Source organism: Solanum dulcamara, chromosome 1 (assembly GCF_947179165.1).
Source record: "Solanum dulcamara chromosome 1, daSolDulc1.2, whole genome shotgun sequence".
NCBI classification, from domain to species: domain Eukaryota; kingdom Viridiplantae; phylum Streptophyta; class Magnoliopsida; order Solanales; family Solanaceae; genus Solanum; species Solanum dulcamara.
In genome coordinates this window covers 13,954,839-13,977,747 of record NC_077237.1, presented here as the reverse complement: position 1 = coordinate 13,977,747, position 22,909 = coordinate 13,954,839, and the positions used below count along the sequence as shown (strand labels likewise).

Genomic DNA, 22,909 nt, shown 5'->3' with positions numbered 1-22,909 from the left:
TCTTAATTCCAACTTCAATTACATGAGCTATGATGTATTTTATGAATTCAAATCGATTTTTAGTATAAATTAATTGGTAATTGTTTGGGATTGGTATATTATTTATATATATTCATTATATTGTTAATTAGGGTTTAAGATCTCATTATAAGGGATGAAAACTCATGAAAAAAATGAAACATTTAGGAATTTGCTGGGAAAATAGTGGGCGGCGCACCACTATCATGCCAGGAATGTGTCTCTATAGTTTTCCCCCTGGCGCGATGCGCCACTATAGCACTTGCAGAGTGGCCAGTGTTTTACACCTTGGCGCGATGCGCCACTATTGCGCCATCGCCTAGTTTTCTATAAACGCATTCTTCAAATGCAATGTATGTGATAAAATTCTTTTGTTTTGTTTTGTTGTTCCTTGTTTCTCATCAACTACTCTTCACAAGTGCATGGATTATATTTCATTTATGATTTAATCTCTCAACCAATCATGAATTACTCCTCCATTACATGAACTTACTTTCAAGCATGACCATTCAAGTATGATTTTTGAGTATGTTTCAAATTATGCTTTATTCATGCAAATTATAAAAAAGGTGACTTAAGGCCTAATGATATGAATTATGTATGCATGATTTGTAAGGTGGAAGGACAATACTCGCGTTGCACTTATGTTATGAAAATGAGCTACTCTATGATTTCAAACTTATGATCATGACTATGATATATGTTCATTACTATTTTTATGTTATGTATGTATTTCGTGGGATTTGACTTAGCACCGAATATGGACTTGAGGTGGGGGCTGGAAATATGGGGTCCTTATATAAAGTCTCTTGTCCCATAACTATATGTCACCATAGGATTGCCCTTTTTGGACTAGCTAGTGGATCCACATATAGCGTATGTACATGACCTCCCCCCCACTAGCGGGTTAGAGTGTACCTTTGCAAGTAGATCCCCTTTTTCTTCGTTGTATGAGGAGACAACGAGATTCTATGTTATAGATGGCATGTTCTTAATATCGGTTATGGTTTCTAGATCAAATATGTATAATGACTATTCTGCTACTTTATGATCTTCAATATGTCTTTAAAATGCTTTGATCATCAAGGTATTCCTCATGACTTTACTTAACCCTTTTATCATGTATAATCTTGGTCATTGCATCTTATGATTCACATCGCATGTCATCCCTCATACTTATTACCTTCCAACGTACTAATGCATACTTTTTGCCTACATTATCTCATAATGTAGGGGTTGAAGTTGAAGAACATATTCATCCACGTGCCTAGTTAAGCTTTTTTATCTGGCGGTGTGTGTGGTGAGTCCTTATTTATTAGGGACTATTCATTGAGTTGGTTATTATTTTCAAAGACTTTTTGTTAAGTTTTATTTTGAGGGTGAGCTAGGAATATGTTTTAGCCCCCACCCATGTTCATGAGTAGAGGCACCTAGTTGGATAAATGTTTTGAGTCTATGTTGTCATGTGACATTCTTTATCTTCTATTTATGGTTTTGACTCTCTTATGATGTTTCCTTTTTTACTTTACCTTGTGTATGCTTGTGATATAAACAAGAGGCTTGGTTGGAGCCCTTTGGGGTTTCGATCATCGTGTTATGACTAGGCCCTATGTCGGATCGTGATAATGTTTCTAAACTTATGGGTGAGCCCTTAGTTGTTGATCAAGTATATCAATCTTATCTTATTTATTTGGTTGGGTATGACCCTTGGGAAGAAGTGATTATTCTGGAGATGGTAAAATTTGATGTTATCTTAGGTATGGATTATCTTGTGATTCTTGATTGTTATTCTATGATTGTTACCTCAGTGATGCCTGGTGTTCTGAGGATCAAGTGGAAGGATACTAGTGGTTCTTATCCTAGTAAGGTTATATCTTACATCCATACTCAGAAGTTAATTGATAAAGATTATCTTTCTTATTTGGCCTTCATTTGACACACTAGTGTCGAGCCATCTTCTATGTATTCCATTCCCGTAGTTCAGGAGTTTGTGGATATATTTCTTACTGACCTTCTTGGTGTTCCTCTGAATAGAGATATTTAATTTTCTATTGATTTGGACCCATGAACTAGGCCCATTTCCACCCCTTCGTATTGCATGACTCCGACTGAGTTGAAGGAACAGTTGCAAGACTTATTGAGTAAATGGTTCATTTACCCTAGTATGTCACCTTGGGGTGCACCAGTCCTATTTATGAAGAATAAAGATGGATCCATGAGAATGTGTATCGATTATAGGGCATTGAATAAGCTGACTGTCAAGAACGAGTATCCTCTTCCCCGTATCGAAGATTTCTTTGATCAGCTTCAGGGAGAGACATTGTTCTCAAAGATCAATTTAAGGTCCGGTTATTATCAATTGAAGACTAAGGCATTGGATTTCCCTAAGACAACTTTTCGAACCCATCATGGCCATTATGAGTTCTCGGTTATGTCCTTTGGGTTGGCTAACACCCTGGCAGTGTTCATGGAGTTGATAAATGGGTTGTTTCACCCGTATTTGGACTTTTTTGTGATCATATTCATTGATGAAATCTTGGTATATTCCAAGACTGAGAAAGATCATTTTAGCCATTTAAGGTTGGTGCTTCAGACATTGAGAGAGCAAAGGTTGTATGCAAAGTTTTTTAAGTGTGAGTGTTGGCTCGATTCTATGGTATTCTTAGGATGCGTGGTGTTAGAGAAGGATATTAAAGTGGATGCGACCATGATTGAGGCAGTTAGAGGGTGGATGAGCCCTACTTACCCTATTGAGAATAGAGTTTTATGGGGTTAATAGGTTATTATAGGGGATTCTTTGACTAGACTGACTCAGAAAACCATAGAATTTCATTGGTTCGATGAGTGTGAGGTGAACTTTAAAAAGCTCAATACTTTATTGACCTTGGCTCCTCTTTTTATTCTAATAGAGCAAGGTGTGGATTTTACTATATATTGTAATGCTTCCAGAGTTGGTTTAGATAGGATGTTAATGCAAAAAGGAAAGGTAGTCGCTTGTGCTTCAGACAGTTAAAGGCTCATAAGAAAAACTACCCAACTCAGGATTTAGAGTTTGCTGTGGTGGTATTTTTGTTGAAGATATGAATTCACTATTTATATGGGGTGTATTGTGAGGCTTTCACCGATAATCGGAGTATTCAGTACACTTTTAATAGTAGAGATCTAAACTTGAAGCAACATAGATAGTTTTAGTTGTTGAATGACTATGACATGACTATTTTGTAACATCAAGGGAAGGCCAATGTGGTGGCCGATGCATTGAGTAGAAAGACTCCTAGTATGAGGAGTCTAGTCGCGATTAGTGTGGATAGGAGGACTATAAGACCCCGGAAGTGGAAATGTCATAAAAAGGGGTTCCAAAGATGTTTCCCAAAATAAAATCAGTTTTTGGCATTAGGTGATGACCACGAAGGCCATCACGGGCCGTGTTCCCCACTAGGGTTTGTGGTGTATAGCCATGATGAAAGTTCAGAGTCTCTGAATTTATATGAATAGGTCCAAACAGGGACCACGGGCCATGGTGCCCTCCGTGGTGACTCCCCAGAGACCCTCAAAATTCATTCCAAGTCAGGGACCACATCCTAACCACCACATGACGTATTTCCCTTCACGGACTGTGGTGGGTCTCGTGATGGGAACCCCTATCAAATACACCTTCCCATAATTTAAGTCCATCACTATGACTCCCCAATACGGTTTGCATTGATGTTTACAATCTGTGGTGAGGGTCCGTCCAGGGTCTTAAATTCAGTTTTAAGTTAGGGTTATTTTGGCCATTCCCTATATTTTATTAATGAATGTGGATGGTTTTTGGGAATACATTCTCATCTATTAACTAACTTAAGCTCTTTCAAGTCTCTCATTCTCATCCTAATCTCCTAAATCAAAATCATCTTTCTTAAAGTTTGCTCTCTAAGTCTTCTCCTTCATCGATTACGTTCTAGGGAGTTATTCAAGATCAAGCTTCCATTATCTTGAATTTAGGGATTCTAAGGATTAAGGTATGTGGTACTTCTTGCATAGGTACCTTTCAGTCATGGCATCCCAAAGATTTCTTCTCAATTGTCTTATGAATTTTTCTTCTAAAAGCCCTAATTTCATGATGTGCATTAGGTATTCTTAATTATGACATCTTTCAGTGTTATTATCCTTATTATGCATAATTCACCTCATATTGCATATTGTCAAGTTGAATTTCAATGACCCATGCTATATGTTAGTTTCAAGTATGATTTATGAACTGTGATCATGATTTTCAAGTTATATTCAATGGAAGCTTATGAATGATTTTCAAGGTTTATGAATGACTTATGAAAAAGGGTAAATGATGATTTAATGATTGTTAAGCAACTTAATGAAAGGGTGACTTGATATCTTTAATGAGGAAGGTGACTTAAGACCCTAAAGATGTTTTGTGGAAGGCCTACACCCACATTATATGAATTGCATGATAATGAACTATTCCTATGAACAAGTTTCTATGAATTATAATTATGAAACGCTTATGATATATTACAAGTATGATTTATGATTATGTTATGATATATATTCTATGGGATGTTGACTTAGCACCGAGTGAGCTTTGAGGTGCGGTCTCGACCTAAGTCCTATTAGTAACCTCTAGTCTTTTAAATTACATTGCCACTACAGGTTAGCCAATATGGCTAAGTTAGTGGATCAATAAATAATACATAATAATGATAATGATTGGAAGAAGCCTATCGTGGTAAGTCGCATACCCCTTTCTCGATATGGGTATCAGTAGAATCCATGTTATGGCTCGCATGGTCTTAATGTCGGTTATGGTTACCTCCCACATATGTAAGTTCTTATGACTATAATGTTTTGATGCATTGACCAATGGTTATGATCTTTTAAGGTTTCCATAATCTTACTCATGTTTTAAAATATTGGTCTTGCATCCTATGATTCATATTGATTATGTAATATGTTTATTGTTTATCCATCTTCTCACATACTTAGTGAATTTCATGTACTAATACATATTTTTGCCTATATTGTATCATAATATAGGGTTTGCCGATCACGTTCATCCTCCTCCCGCTCGTGGCTAGAGTTCATCACTTTTGAACTGTTGGTGAGTCCTCATGTTTTGAGGAAAAGTCATTTTATTCTTTTTCATGTCTTCATTTAGATACTGTACTTCCCTTATTTTTTCATGGGGAGCTATGGATATGTATTATGCCCCAATCGAGTTAGTAGAAGCCTATTAGATAGTATGAGTCAAGTTTATACTGTCTTTTTGTGATTTATGTTCTATTTCAAGATTTTTGCTTTTGTAATGTGGTTAAGTATTGATTACTATATTTACTTTATGTATGCTATGAATGCTATTTCAAGAGGGTTGGTTGGGGTCCTTCAAAATTCTAATTATCGTTTCACGCTTAGGGTCTAACTTGGGTTGTGATAAGGTCCTTGGCTAGAGATGTTCAGAGGTTAACCAATAACCTTGTTCTATTGCATATTTTGGATGAGTATGGTGGTTTGATTGTTTTAACTGAGTCTCGTTCTTCTTAGTTGAGAAAATCTAGGATCACCAATTTGATGGTGAGAAGTTATGTCTCATTCGATACAAGGAGTTGAAAAGTGAAGACATGGAGGTTGTACTTGATTTGGATGGGCTATTGAGTATTGAAGGTAGGAATTGTGTGCCCAAGGTGGGTGATTTTATCATTATAGAGGAGGCTCACTATTCTCGATACTCTATGTATTCGAGCATTGCAAAGATGTATCATGATCTGAATCAACATTAATAGTGGTATGGGATAAAAAGAGATATCACAGAGTTTGTCTCTAAGTGTTTGACTTGTAAACAGGTCAAGTGTGAGTGGTAGAGGCCCAGAGGTGAATCTCACAGGATCCTATTCCTACTTGGAAGTGGGAGAGGATCACTATAGACTTTGTTGTGGTTTTACCTACCACCGTGGGTGGTTATGATTCCCTTTGTGTGGTCATTTATAGCTGACCAAGTCCACCCATTTTATCCCAGTTCGAGTGAAGTATACAGTAGAGAAGTTAGCCCAGTTATACATCCGTCAAATCTATCAGCTTCGTAGGGTGCCTACATTGTTTACTTTGCAATTTTTGAGTGCATTACTTCATGATTTGGGTACTAGGTTAGTGAGTTCAACTTTTCACCCACAGAACAATGGTCAGTCCAAGTAGCCAATTCAGATATTAGAGGACATGCTTCGAGCCTATGTTATTGATTTTGGTGCTAGGTTAGATCATGATTTTCCCTAAACAGACTTTGCATACAACAACAATTATCACTCTAGTATTTAGAATGCCCCATTTGAGGCATTTTATGAAAGACGATGTAGATCTTTAATTGGTTGGTTTAATTTAGTTGAAATGGACTCTTTAGACACATACTTGCTTAGAAATGCGATGAAGCAGGTTCATATGATTTGGAGTAAACTGTTAACAACCTAGAGTAGATAAAAGAGCTATGCATATGGGAGAGTTCAACCTTGGAGTTTATGGAGGGCGATCATGTTTGGCTGTGAGTGTCGCCCATGAAGGGCGTGATGCAATTCATGAAGAAGGGCAGGCTCAATCCATAGTTCATTGGCCTATTTGAGATTCTAAGATTAGTTGGAGAGGTGGCTTCAAGATTGGCCTTGTCACCTAGTTTATTGGTTGTATATCTAGTGATCATGCCTCCATGCTGCGGAAGTATGTTTTGGATGAGTCCTATGTGATTTTTCTAGATTCCGTGGTATTGGGTCTAGAACTTGATATTTAAGGAGGAATGTATAGATATTATGGATAGGCAGGTCCGCAAGCTAAGGAAGAAGGAGATAGCTTTAGTAAAGGTTCAGTGGAGACACTATTTAGTAGAAGAGGATACTTTGGAGGCAGAGTCAGACATGCGTGCCTGATATCCCCAGCATTTTGAGGCTTCAGGTACTTCTCTTTACTTCATGTTCGAGGACGAACATGGTTTTTAATGGTGGATAATGTCCTAAAGGTCAGTTTGAAAATTTGTAAAATAACCATTTTACCCCTCTCAATAGTTCCTCGATTAATATTTGATCATTGTTTGAAGTCGATGTTGAAATTTCTTTGACAAGTTAAGATTTTCAAAAGTTTTGAATTTTCAAAAGACTTAAATAGCTTAAAAGTGGTTTTTTTAACAATCAAACCCATGAGCCTCGAAATGAAATTTCTCCAGCGCCATCAGCTTCGGATTGTAGAATGTGTTCTAGGAGAGTTAGTGGTTTCTATTATGGAGTCATATCATGGAATTGAGGTCTTAAGTTAGAAGTTTGAGAAAAATTAGACTTAGTGTTGACTTTGGTCAACATTTAGAGATTGGATGTTTGAAATCAATTTTCTATAATTTCATTGTTTTGGGGAGATGATTTTAGGCATAACATCAATATTGGTTGAATTTTTAGAGGTTCCAAGCTTGACTTGGTAATTTTGATCATAAAGTTAGTTTAGTTACGACTAATTAGATTTTGTGTTAAAGAGACCTTGAATCCAAATTCTGACAGTTCCATTGGGTCTGTAACATCGAATTGAGTAGGGTAACTTATATGATTTGTGTGCATAGAGTTTTGAACGAATCCCAAAGGTTCATTCCAGTGATTTTTCTGCTAAGTGTTGATTGATGTGTTTATGGTGATTGCAGGCCTCGCAATCACTTAAGTGAAACCCCAATTGCGAAAGAGAAGGGCGACATTTTAAGCAGGGATTGCTTAAGCGATCAGGTATCGCGATCGCGGTCGGAGCAAAAGCGACCCTAATCCGCTTTTGTGAGACCTAAGAGGCTTTTGACTGAATTCCTAGGTTAAACATTCGTTAAAGCTTGTAGAATCACATGTTTCTTATTCTGTGTGTTGGAGAGTAATGAGAATTGGTTTGGATTTTTGGCTCACTATGAACTATCCTAATAATAACTAAGAGGGGTAATAAAATGATAATTGGATGAATTATATCAATGTGATTGATGTTATTATGATTTTGATACATTAGTGGAAATATGACATGATTATCTTGATATAAATTGGGTGTTGTTATTGTGGTCATCATATTCTCATATTTTGTGTGAACATTTCCGATTTGCATTGGTTTTGATACAGTGTGATGAGTCTGGATTGATGATTATGCTGAAGGAAATGGTTTCGGTGGATACATGCACCATGTGAGTCCCTCATGGGCTCAAGCCTGCTAGTTAGTGGATTTGTATCATTAGGATAAACATGCATCACTATATATGACATCTCACTTGCATTATATTATTCATCTTTGTCATCTATAAACTATGTTTACCCCCATTGATATTTTGTGATTGATATATTTGATCCAAATATGAATTGACTGGAGATGTTATTGAACTGCTTTCGACTTGAGTGTTATATGATTATGAACTGTTAGGTTGGGCTGATTTATATGCAAATTGTAGTTGAAGAGGTTCGGTTGGAATGACAGGAGTACTTGTATTTTATATATCTTTACTTAGTGCTAGTAGCTCGCTTGCTGAGTATCTTGTTGTTTGATACTCACTCCTTGCTTCTATACTTGTGTAGATTGTGAACCCGAACTTGTTGTATTTCTTCGTATTCGAACCATAACCGAGGCTACTATATGGGTTGTTGAGGTAGTTATTGCATTCTTCTGGCGGACACCTCTTACTCTTTCTATGTTTTAGTCCAGATTTTGAGATAAAGACATTTACGACTGTATTTCTTTTCGCACCTTCTTTATTACATTAGCGGCTTGTACACGTGACAATCAATCCTGAGAGATTTTGAGTATATTTACCCATCTTGCTTAAATTATACCTTGTATTGTCTTATTACTTCAGTATTTACTTCTCGTTGGGTTTTTGGATTACTTGTCTCGGTGGGTTAAAACGAGTGCCATCACACACCCGATTTCGGCTGGTGACAAATTAAATCTAAGGTAAGTATATCAAATTATATATATTATGTATAATGTAAAGTCTCTTGGCAGACCACTTTCATTTCTCGTATTGCACCTTTAGGTTATGATCTTCTACTTTATCATAATTCTTTCTATTATTGTTAATTTTTACAAGAAGTTGTGTTATATTATTATGCTCATTTGTAATGTAGTTTTCTTTTCTTTATGTTATTGTTCAGAGTGTATTTTCGTGTATCAATACCAATATAATTTGGACTTTCGATATCAATAAAAAAAATTGTTAATTGCAATTAATTTTGTTCCTTAATTGTTTGTGTGATTGTGAATTTATCATATTCCTTTTTAAGTAAACTTTTTATCTTATAAATTTTATATTATTTTTAAAAAAATTAATATTAATGCGATACAAGTGCAAAACGCGTAAACGTAACTAATATTATCCTAAATACCAAATTAATGATGATGATTTAGCATTTAATAACAAAGTCACACGACCATGTTTGGATGAGGTTAACCAACTTTTCATTTACTTCATATTTGACCACAATAGCTTTTTTGACTCTTAAAGAGTAGCATTTTGACCTTATAAATTAGCTCCTTGGAGCCTTCTCTGCAGTCATTGCATTGTTCGTACACTTCCCTCAACACTCTTAAGACATTGTTCCTTTCAAGGGAGAGAAGAAAATCCCTTGAAAAATGGGTAGAAAAATTGAGATAAAGAAAATAGAAGAGCCGACGAAACGTCAAGTCACATTTTTTAAGCGTAGTAGTAGTTTACTGAAGAAGGCGAAAGAGATTGCAATTTGCTGTGACGTCGATGTGTTGTTTGTCGTGTTCTCGCCTGCTCATCGTCTTAATAAATTTTGTAGCCAAAGGAGGTATTGTATTTACGATTCCGATGAAAATCATTATTACGTTGTGCTAAGTTATTAATCTATAAAACAATTAGCTAAATTGATTTTTTACTAAATTTTTACTTTTATAGAATTGAGGACATGCTTCAACGCTACGTTAAGCTTCCGGTGGAGAGGAGATTGACGTAAATGAACTTTTTTCTAAATTTTCTTGAATTGAATTTATTTTAATTTAGTTATAAGTAACTTTTACTGTAGCACTAACTTGTGATTTTTCTTTTCCTCTTTTTTTTTTTTGGGTTAGTCACATGGACGATGTTCAGGTACTTTTACTCTTTTACTTATTTATTATCGATATATTTGCAGGAATTTTCTATTTTCTAAACTTATGCATGTTTTGTTTCCATTAATGTGAATTAATCCATCCGATCTTTAAATGAATATGAAATTAAATAAAGTTTGAAATGAAAATCAGTACTCGCTTCATTTTGATTTGCTTATCTTGTTTGTTTTTTTAAAAAATAATAAACTCTGTCAAAATAGATCTTGAGTTTAACTCATACACCAAAAGATAGCTCAAAAGGAGGAGTATTGTTGAATTCTTACCTAGTCTTATAAGGAGACCAAGATTCCATTTATTCACCAATATATGTAGGACATTCAGTTCCTTCATGGAAGTGTTTTTTTATCCTTTTTTGACAAATTTTTAATTTTAATTTTCAACTTAACATATTTATGACCACAAAATTAAATGACATTTTGATATATTCTACCTATTTTTAGTTTAAGATCACAAGATTCAAAAGATTTCTTTACTTTATTAAATTGTGTCAAGACAAAACCATGGAAGCAAATCAAAATGAGGTGAATAATAATTAAAAGATTCTGAAAATGACATCCTCAAACATTAATGAAATACCAAATGATTTTTAAATAGTTTAAATTCGTTAAAGACAACAAGTTTGACTTAAGTAAAAAAGTGTATAAATTGATAGAGAGTTACAACAAAATTGACAGATCCATTTTACTCACCACTTATTAATATATTTTTGGTACATAAATGTAGGAAAAAGTGGCAAAACTGAGGCAATTGAACCACATCAAGGGAGATGTTAGCAAGATACAGTTTCTTGATAAACAGTTTGGATCTCTTTCGTTCTCTCACTCCTTCCTTTTTGGATTAAATTTAATGGCTCTCTCTAATTATATTTTGTTCAATGTTATTTACAAAAATTGTAAATTACAAAAGTATATGTATGAGGAAATTAACGAACAACGAAAATGGAATGAAGAGAGACTTAGGAGATCTACTTCGAAAAGAATACTTTGAGAATTAGAAAACATACTAATGATAAATGAATCAAATATTTTATCATATCAAAAGTACTTATAAAATAAAAATCTATAAATTGATAAGCGATTTATGTGTATGATATTGATTACAAATTCAATCAAATACTATAACTGATTTTGACATATTAATGCTTAGATTATAAGTGGTTTGACTGATAATTACTTCAATATAGAGATAAGTTAATTTGACCAATTTATAAATTTAAATAATCATACTCATATTATTTTTATATTCTGATAATACTTTATGTTTTATACTTACAAAAGAAATATAAATACTCTCCATACCGGATTTATTTGTCATAAAAAACTTTATATCCAAAAATTCATTAGAATGACTATTCAGGACCAAAGAGATTCAAAAGTAAACCAACTTATACTTTAGCATAGTGTAACATAAGTCCTTTCTCAACTTTTTAGTATTGTGGTGACATTGAATTAGCTTTGACTTTTAAAGTTTTAGTACCTTCCAATTCCGTTATCTTTAACCATTAAAAAATATTCTGCATATATACTAGTGTTACATAATCATCATCACTACCAACAAGTTCAATATAATCTCACTAGTAAAATTTGGGATAATAAAATGTACACAATCTTACTTCTACCTTTATGGGGTAGCGAAGTTGGTTCTGATTGACCCTTGACAATCCTCCTCCATTATCTAATCTTGAGATCGGCAATTATATAAGCATTACATTATTTGATTTGTCAAAATATTAAATACTACCTAGTACATCATACTCGATTTCTTTAGTATTAACTGAAATTGACTCTCACTAATGAATTACATCCTCTTATATATGATGGTTGCCTTTGGATGTTTCAACCTGTTGCTGGTGTCTTAATTTCTACAGGATTGAGGTAAGCACAACTTAATTTTATGTCTCTCTTATAAATTGTTTTTCTTTTTTTCAATCTACACTTGCTATTCTAATTAGTAGTTTATTAGTTTCGTGTGACATTAAAATAGATACTACGAATAGTTAATAAATAAAGGTTAATTAACTAATCTAGCTAGAGCCAATGGGAAAAGTTTATAAAGTCATTTTAACTTGAAATTCATTGACACAGAATTTGGAGCTACATATCAAGAAGAGCACATTGGAATTGCAGATTCTGGATGCTAACATAAGGTCATTTGATTTAGTATCACAAGTATTTTCTTTTATAATTCTTCTTAATTATGATATCAAAGTTGGATACATCGACGTCACCTTAAATTTTTATTTATACATTTAAATTGTAGTCTATTTTAATTGTCTAAATGTAATATACTAACATGTTAAAGAAATTGTCAATATATTCTGTGTAACAACATGATTTTGCAGGGATTATGAACCAGCACCAGAGCAAGAGCCATCTCTTTATCAACTCAATTGGTGTGAGAGAAACTTGCATCTATCTCTCCAGAAAGTCATGGCTAGAAAAGTTTGTTCTTTCACCAATTAAGTTTTCTTAATTTATCATTAAAGAATAATGCAAAATTGCTATTTTCAAGAAAATAATTATTTTTTCTTGATTTATCACTAGTAAGATCTTATTTAATGTCAAATGAGTTTTGATTAGATGGAATTGGAGAAACAAGAAAAGACGGATGTTCACTTCGCTGCACAACAAACAGCTCCCCAACAGTTTGATACTAATAATTGGATTAATCCATACAGGTCATTAATTTTTTTCACATGATATTTCTTTACAAAAAGTGCTCCCTCTCTTTTTTACCTTTTAGTTTCATTATTTCGTTACTATTACAGTTCAAGTATCCAAGGGAACATATATGAAAATTGGATGGACAAACGAAAGAGAGTAGCAAACAGTTCTAGAAATTACACATATATCTCTTCCTTTGCAAGTTCTTCACAGAGTGGGAATAGACCATTTTCTCAAATTCAAAACTCATCGCATTATATCCCATGGCAGGTAACACTTTTTAAAAATGCAATAACTAGAATATTCTTTAAAAAATGAGTTTTCTTTTTTAAAAAAGATTTGATATTATTATTTTTATCTACATAATAGAGCCAGCAACAAAACATGGTGGTAGATGTCCAGCAGAATCCAGCACAAACGTTTGGGCAATCACAAGTACATTAATATTCTTGAAATACTATTTCTTGTTAAGATCTCTTTAAACAAATGAGATATTTTTTAAAATTTTTTTTGATATAATTATTTTTATCTGTGCAATAGAGCCAGCAAGAAAACATGATAGTAGATGTCCAGCAGAATCCAACACAAATATTTGGACAATCACAGGTATATTAATATACTTGAAATAGTATTCCTTGTTAAATCCTAAATCCTCCACCCCCACCTCACCCACCCACCTTGTACTAAACTAAATTAAGTCGTATGTTTTTGTAGGCACAAGTGAATATTGGTGAAAGTAGTGACAACTCTATCATGAGCTTCTGTCAAAATCTTTGCGATTCTACAAGGTTTCTTTTGATATTCATACATATAATTATTGTTCGATTATTTGCCTAAAATGAATGATGAAATTAAAATTATACTGATCAATGCATTTAAACTCTATATGAGATCAAAATATCCTAAAGGAGAGTACTTTATAAAATAGTAATAATATCATATAAAACGAGTCAAATACAATATAATTTATTATTGATATTGGTATGGTTCTTTTTTAACATGATATGATGGCTGCTCACTTTTCTATCTCAGGCCTATCTCGAGTTCACTCGCGACTACGGGTACACAATTGAATAATCCCTCCCAATTAGGGTTGGAGTATGTCAATTCAGCCTGGAACAACAACTTCGATGATCCCTCCCAATTAGGGTTGGAGAATGCCCATTCAAATTGGAATGAAAACTTTAATAATAACAACAACATGAATAATTCCTCCCAATTAGGGTTGGAGTATGCCAATTCAACTTGGAATAACAACTTCAATAATCCCTCCCTATTAGGATTGGAGAATGCCCATTCAAATTGGAATGACAACTTTAATAACAACAACAACAACAACAATCTCATCATTCAACAGAACGATCATTCTTCAGTTCATAGTGATGCAATAGCTCTTAATGTTAATGGATTTAACTATTCCATTGAGGTTAGTTAAAAGATATATTCTTATTACTATTTAGTAATTAACTTATTTGTTTGTTTATACATTCATTTTTATTATATTGTTCATACAATTACTCACTTTAAATGTTTTGTCACAATGATCAGGAGAATATCATGGAAAGTAATGAATACTTTGTTGAAAACACACATGACAATGATGCATGGGAATGGGATGATATTTTCCTCAATGAAGCATTCAATGGAGAAGACTTTGAAATTTAGATTGATCAACCAATAAAGACAAAAAATATCTTTGGTCCATTTAAAAGAGCACAGAGTACTTTTGATGTTTAAGCTTTTTATTTACTTATTTCAGTATGCAAGATATTATCTTAAGTGTATGTAGGGTGGCCTATATATGTTAAAGTGAATAACAAAAAGAACCTATGGATGTTAGAAATAAATTGTATGTTGGCTACATCACATGTATTACTGCTTTTTATTATTTATTAAGTTGTCCATTTAGATTATATGGAGGTGTGGCAAGAAGTTTGAAAATAATTTTAGGGATCACCTCTATATATGGAGATTTCATTTGAAATGGATGAATACTTGTAGAAACATACTTGTTACATTCTATTTTTAAAACTTGTTCAAAACATTTCAATAAGTTCTCTTTAATAAACAAAGTTTCACCTAATTTTGTTTTGGGAATAAAAACTCATTCTGAAAAGCTTTTTTCTTAAAATGTATTTTTACCAAAAATTTGTGTAAAGGTGCAAGTGATTTCGTGAGGAAGGTGCGAAGTACCTTAAGAAATCTGCAAACACAGTTATCGATGGAGTCTTGAAAATTAAGATTAAAAGTGTAACATTATTTAAAAGCGAGAGTTTGAAAATATTTTTTGAAGTTAAACTAATAATCCCTCCAAACTTAAGTCAATATTTTAAGTAAGTACAAATGAATCATCCTTTACCATCAATTTAACACAATTATCTGAGTTAATTAAAATAGAGAATCAACTTCCACAATTTCACTATTTTTGAAAATGACTCTTATTCTTTGAAAATCTTTGTTTTAAACCTACTTATATGAATTTAGATTTTGAATTAAATAATTAATTCAACTTCAAAATTAGTTTAGTATGGTACTTTATTGCTTCTTGCTTAACGATTTTGAAAAAATATGACTCATTTTTAAGTCATTTAAAAGTTTGGACTTGCAAATTCATTCACAATTTAACTTACATGAGATTTTCTTGAATTTCCATACATGAGGCACATTTGGTCCTTAAATAAAGACCAAATGAAGCCTAATAAATATTCTATTATGGAATCAGAATTAAAAAAGTATTTATTCTAAGGTTAATATTCAATAGCACACAAACTTATCAAGTAATCCACAAACAAATTGAGGTAGATTTACATCTTCGTCGTTCTATTAACTGGCAAGATTAATAACACATTTAATTAAGATAAAAAAAATTTCATATTCTGACCAGATTCTGTCAAAAATTTCAACACATACAAGAAATCCTAAAATAGGTTAACAAACACACTTCTTAGTCAAACAGTTTAGACAAAGAGTTTACTATCTTCTATATATTTAATGTCAAAGTGAAAATGTACTGCTTGTAATTACTCTAAGCACTAGTTACTACTGCAAGAGCATGATTGGAAAGAAATAAAATTTAAATCTTATTTAGGAAAATTGAAATAGTTATTAGACATGTGTTTGCCTATTTGTGTACATTTTCCAATTTTCGTATGTAAAATATTTGGATGTATTAGAAAATAGGGCTCTAGTTAATATCCCAATTGCTTTTTAATAATAAAAATATAGTCAGGAAGAACTTATACTCTTAATCACATAATGAAGAATATCCTTAATTTGTATTCAAGGATGCTTCATTTATAGATCACGAATCAATTTTAAAAAAAATAATCCCACAAACCCAATAAACTTAAAAGGAGAAAACAAGTTAAATGACTTAATTTTACAAGACTCAAACGTAAGAAATAAATTGTTAATCCTTAATTGACAGAATTTCCTTCTAAATTCATATTTACCAACAAAATTACGACTTAACTTCTAAAGATACTTCAAGCCAATGTTCAATACTAATCAAATAAGATAAACATGCTCAAACATAACTAATTATCCTTAGACACAAACAGATAAGTGTGAATTAGATTTGAAATAAAGTACTGCTAATCTTCATAGAAGATAGGGAGTCTACAATTCAAATAACAAAAATAATAATATACTCAGTGTAATCACACAAATGATGTCTGGAAGGGTGTACCGAGACCTTAGCCTTAACTCTTAGAGGTAGAAAGGTTGATTTCGAAAGATCCTCAATTCAGGAGCAATAAATGAAAGTATTTTATGAAAAATAAAATATAACAGTGAAAAAATAAAAAGGAAAGCAATATAGAGTATTTGTAGAAAAGAAACAATAACAATAGTGAAGTAGTGCGATAACTGAAACACAATAGATAATAGATTGTAACAAATATCAAGAACAAGAATATAAATGTATAAGACTAATACTACAACACAAGAATATAAATGTATAAGACTGATACTACAACAGACATAGTGCTCTTTGACTCCCAACAGTAACTCCCCTTTATTTTCTGAGTATGCAATATACAAGTATTTCACATGAATACTCCCTCTGTATGTGGCACCCTTTTCTTTTAAGTCTATCTAAAAGGAATGCCACCTTAATATAATTATAACCAATTAACTTTAAAATTTCTATTTTATCGTTAATGAAATTACTTACAATTACACAAATATTTAAGAATTATATTAGATCACAAATTTTCAAAGTCTTTCTTAATTTCTTAAATATTGTGTTAGATCAAATAGTGCCACATAAAATAAAACAGACGAAGTACTTTATAAGCAGGACTAGAATTTTAGTTTGTAGAATCCCCTTTTTCATCTAAAATTACCTTCTGATCATGAGGAGATAAGAAAATGATATTTATAATCTTAAAAATAAGGGTTTGGAACCCTTAAAAATTGGGGTTGAGATCCGGTCAACCGACTCTAAATTCAAAACTTAGGAAGAGGGAGATAAATAAAGAATTAGTACTTGAATTTTTTATACAAATTCCCCCCCAAAAAATTGGACCATTGATCTAAGTGATCTAACGGCCCAATATCAAAATAGAATAGTATGAAGCCCTATATATGCGAAAGTGTAGACTGCATATTGGATTGGTCAATCAGGCTATAGAAATTGTCAAATCAGTTCATGAGCGGCAGATTCACCAAAAGTCCTAATCGAATGTGCGACGTAGAAATTTAGAATTTATTATTGATGATTAGGTGTTCTTGAATGTCTCTTTTATGAAAAGCGTTAAGCATATTGGAAGGAAGGAAAAACTTAGTACGGGATATATTAGTTTGTACAAGATCTTGCAAAGGATTGAGCAACTAGTCTACAAGCTAAAATTCTCCATAGTGTTGATTTTAGTGCATCATGTATTTATGTGTCACGATCTGAATCCGGGTATGATGTCATCTATCATTTTCCACCAGACAAATCATCCTAAAGCCCAACATTTAAGGAAAATAATATAACTAGGCAAGTAATAAACAAAAGCAGAAGTCTTTCAACTAAAATAACCCCCAAAAGTTGGTTGTCACATGTACAAGCCACTAAACAGAACTGAAATGAAAGATACGAGTCTCAATATGTCCTCAACTCTAAAGCAGAGGAAAGCATAGAAGTACAAAAAATCAGAGAGTCCCCAGGATGACAATATCTACCTATCTCAAACTCCTAGAAGCCTTAGATGATCAGAAAGAACAGGTGATCAAAGTCCAGCCTCAGAACCTACACAAGTGTAGAAGCAAGGGGTGAGTACCAAACAATACGGTACCCAGCAAGACGACTAACAAAACTAAGTAAATCTAATTGGATACATAAATTCCTTTCCAACCCAACCGAACTCCATAAATACAATCTGCACAGAAATCAACTCAACCTAACATTCCATGCTAAACATGTAACATCCCCTAAAAAAACACGTTGTATACGATGTTTCAATTCTCGCCTAAATATGATACATCCTCTGTATTTTGGGCATAACTTTTCATAGGAATATCCAAATTGGGTGATTCAAATTTCTGATTAACCACAAGATCTTTACCTACAACTCTTGTGAAGACCATATGTTAAGTTTCGGAGGTTAAGTAGGTCAAATAAATTAATTATTGTAAGACAGAATGCTGTGACGGAAAGGAGTGTTTATAGAAGAAAAATCATATCTTCTGTAGGATTATCCAAATTGGTTGATTCTTGAACGACATAAAACTAGACTTCTATATCTACAATTCTTATGAAGACACTAAATCCTAATAAGGAATTTATCCTGTTGAAACGCAGATCCGAAAAGGAGTATTCTGTCAAAGATAACTCATTTCACCTACCATGGAAAGATCTAGTTACATTTGACATCACTCATGACATAAATTGTCCTCCATTTAACATCATCCATGACATCAATATATTCCATTAAATTTTCAGATTTTTCTTTATAATTATTTTATTTATTGTTAGGTCTCTCTTTCCCACCTATAAATACCCACCTTATTTCCTCATTTTATTCATCATGCTTTCTCAAAGCAAATCTTCTCTCTATACACTTCTTTACATATTCTCAAATACAGTTTTAGTTCTTAGTAGTGATGAAATACTATTCCGGTGATTCATATACTCCGGGTAGTACACAAAACGTTCCGGCAAGGAGAAAAGTTAGGACTCAAGAGTGTTCATTAAGTCTTTCGGTTCTGACTAAAGCTTCGGATTCCAGGTATGTAAGGCTTTAATGAGAGTATTCCTTTCACTCTCATTTCTAAATTATTTTGATTATATGATAAATTATATTTATTTTCTTTAAGCTCTACTCTAAGTTATGTGTATGTTTATCCATGGGTTCTTCCACTCATGTAGTCCAAAAACTCTTTCAATTAAATATCTTAATTTCAAGTAATATTTTCTTATGGTAAATTTGTATTTTTACTTAATACTATGAATCATGGTTAAACTAATGATTATTGGTCTATTTTGATGCAACATAATTTTATACGTATGAATTGATGGTTTATAAATAATTTCTCTATTTATCTATTTAAAGACTCTTGAAATTCATGGTGGGTTGTTTAAAGCATAATTTTTAATTAATGGATTTCAAAGTATTTATGAATATTTATTTACATACATATTTGCAAGTTGAAGTGATTTGAACCCACCTAATTTTACTATATTTTTAATAAAGTTTGACTTGAAAACTTTGACTCCAAATAAATGTTTATGAAAGCAATATCTATGATCAAAAAGGGAGTCTTATGAAATGAAAGAATGATGAAATGATATGAACGATGGATTCTTTATGCAATAAGGACAATTCTTGCATATTTGAATTATCAAATGTTTTAATGAGTTATTCTACCGAATATGATGTTTGAAATATCAAGTTATATGCTATGAATATTTTGAAGTATTAAACTATTCCGTGGAATTGACTTAGCACCGAATGAGGCATTGAGGTGGGATTCGGTAAGGGAATCCTAGTAGCAACCCCTTGTCTCATTAACTATGTGCCAACATAGGAGCCCTTGTAGGCTTAGGCTAATGGATCCATGAAAGCCCTTAAAGTTAAAGTTAAAGAAATGAATGAAGTTGACGGAGTTCTACCTAGCAAGTAGTCTCCCCGGCCAACGTAGGGGGTTATATTGGATTCCATGTAATAGCTCGCATGATCTTAAATGTCGGTTATGGTTAATTTCCCACAAAATAAATGTTTTAAAGGATATATATATATGATTTATTATGCATACATTAAATTATGTTCCATATTACATAAATGTTTTAATGTTTTCCTCAATGTTCATGCATCCTTACATACTTAGTACATTCAAAGTACTAACGCATACTCTTTTGCCTACATGATATCACCATGTAGGGATCAGTGCTCCTCCTCATTATCCTTCACGTGGCTAGTTGATATTTCATTGAAGACTACTTTTGGTGAGTTCCCATGTTCCGGAAAAAATACTCCTTTATCTTTCTAGCTTATGATATGTTAAGATATTTTACTATGACATTTCTTCTATTATAATTAAGGGTGAGCTAGGGACTTGTCTTAGCCCCATTAAATCTAATAGTTAGAGGTATTGTTGGACATATGTAAGTTGAAGATTTACTATTATGATTTCCGCTTATTTATTTATCATCATTACCTATGAAAGGCTAAAAGAATGCTAAGAGGCTTGATTGAAGTACTTTCGGGTTCCTCATTCGCCATGTCACATCTAGGTCTTAGGCTTGGGTCGTGACAAAAAAGTTCAATAAGGTTCATATCACAGCTCAATGACACAAGATATAACGTACAAGTAGTCACAAGTCATATATAAGCATCAAGTGTGTCACACACAGATATGCAAGCAATGTATATGTACACTCAACGATCATGCATGTGTGCAGTAGCCGAAAAAGACCCCGACATCATAATCTTGCCGGAAATAACCTCGGCATCACAATGTCTCACCGAAAATGACCTTGGCATCACAATGTCTCATCGAAAATGAACTCGGCCTCATAATATCTCACCGGAAATGACCTCAACATCATAGTATCTCTCACCAGTAATGGCCTCATCATCATAGTATCTCTCACTGTAATGACCTCGGCATAATAATATCTCTCGCTGATAATGAACTCGGCATTATAATCATGTGCATCTCATCATAGTGTTTTAGAATAAGTGTAATTAGCATAATCACACAAGTAATGAGGAATATATCAAGTCAATCAATGCGCAATCATAATCAGACAGTCAATGTATTTCATCAAATACACATAGATATCAAGATCACGACTTGTCATACTTAAATCTATACAATATCACACATCATCGTTTATTAACCTCATCAATCCATTTAGATTAGTTCATGTCATAATTCAAACTGTAACTTTATCCCATTACTCCCCAACACATATACAAAGGGAAATTTGGGATTTTAATAGATTTATGGAGTTTTAGGAGTCCATTGACCATAGTCAATTCACAATCATCTATCAATGCAAGCCATACCCTTATGAATGTACTCCAAATTATCACAATCTAATCAAATAGTGTTTCACAATCAGAAACCAAGTTCAACGACACCAAGAACGCAAAATTAGCGAAAAGAGGTCAAAAGGCTCGAAATCCAATTCCAGGAATGAGGTCAAAATATGGGAATTTTTACATGGGAGCATTTCTCTAAACATTAGGAACTCATTGCTGAAAATCATTTTGAAAAACAAAGTCCAAAACATATCAAAATCATCATTTGAAGAATTTCTCAAAGTTCTTAAAAAGGGGCCATTTTCACCAATAGATCAATTTCCATATTAAAATTCACAATTAAGCAATTATTTACGAAATCATCAATCCTCTCCCAAATCGCCTACCCAAGCATTCCAAGTTCGAAAAGGATAAAAAATAATATAAACCTCGGCCAAAACTCTTGCAGGTGTCGCTTTTACGAGCTTCGCGATCGCGACTAGTGGTCGCTTATGCAAATACCGATAAGTTTTCCCCCTTTGCGAAAGTGAGGGACCTTCACTTAAGCGAACTTCGCAAAAGTGATAGGCCATTTGTGATTGCGAGGGCACCGGAACCACATAATTTAGTAGAAAAGCTCTAGATCTCAAATTCACAGAATCGACCCTCGGGATTCGTTTGGAATTTCATACACACAAACTATATGTACAACTTTACTAAATTCGATGTTTTGGACTCAACAGAATTGTTGGAATTTGCTTTCAATGTCTCCTTGACCCGAAATCCAAAAATTCGCAACTAGACTAACTTTATCTCTCAAAAGACTAAAACGCCCTGGGTGTTTCCCAAAAATACACAGAACTAGGACTAAAATCACCCTCCGAATCCAATGGAGCTGTCAGAATTCAATTCCAAGTATCCGATCATCAAATATTGACCACAGTCAACTCTATGGCCAAAAATTCTAAGATTTCCAATTCAACACCTCAAATTCATGATATAATTCCGAATCTGATTCCCTCAATTCTCGTAGAAAAAATTTAATATTTTGGATATGATGGAATAGACGAAATTCTATTTCGAGATTCAAAACTCAAAATGACCTTAAATACCACTTTTTAGCCATTCAAATCTCGTAAACTCAAAGTTTGTAAAAAATTTGAACTTTTCAAGAAATTTCATGAAACTAACATCAGATACCAATGAAACATGACTCGGAGAAACTACCGAGAGGGGTAAAATGATAATTTTATAAAAATTATCAAAAATGACCTTCAGGGTCATTACATCATCCACCACTAAAAATTATGTTCGTCCTCAAACATAAAGTAAAATAAAGTACCCGAAGCCTAAAACAATTAGGGATATCGAGCACGGATGTCATCCTCAGACTCCCAAGTCGGATCTCCAAATGATCGATGCCTCCACTGTACCTTTATTAAAGCAATTTTTTTGTTCTAAGCCTACAGACTTGCCTATCAAGAATGGCTATAGACTCCTCCTCAAAAGTCAAATGTGGACCCAAATCTATCGAATCAAGGGAGATCAAATGAAAATCATCCGGAACATACCTCTAGAGCATGGAAACATAAAACATATGATGCACATTTGATAAGCTAGGTGGCAAGGCCAATCTATAAGCCACCTCTCCTACTCTCCCCA

The 22,909-nt window shown here is 33.1% G+C and overlaps 1 protein-coding gene across 1 annotated transcript; it reads left to right on the top strand.

The window, feature by feature from the left end:
- Positions 1-9,630: 9,630 nt before the first annotated feature.
- LOC129891764 (agamous-like MADS-box protein AGL66) lies at positions 9,631-14,672 on the top strand. The gene is made up of 14 exons (XM_055967250.1): positions 9,631-9,812; positions 9,920-9,973; positions 10,093-10,111; positions 10,855-10,928; positions 11,999-12,005; positions 12,216-12,277; positions 12,473-12,572; positions 12,711-12,808; positions 12,899-13,064; positions 13,164-13,229; positions 13,335-13,400; positions 13,509-13,582; positions 13,827-14,220; positions 14,343-14,672. The coding sequence occupies exons 1-14, from the start codon at positions 9,631-9,633 to the stop codon at positions 14,457-14,459; spliced, it is 1,479 nt and encodes a 492-aa protein (XP_055823225.1). The 3' UTR covers positions 14,460-14,672.
- The last annotated feature ends 8,237 nt before the right edge of the window (positions 14,673-22,909 follow it).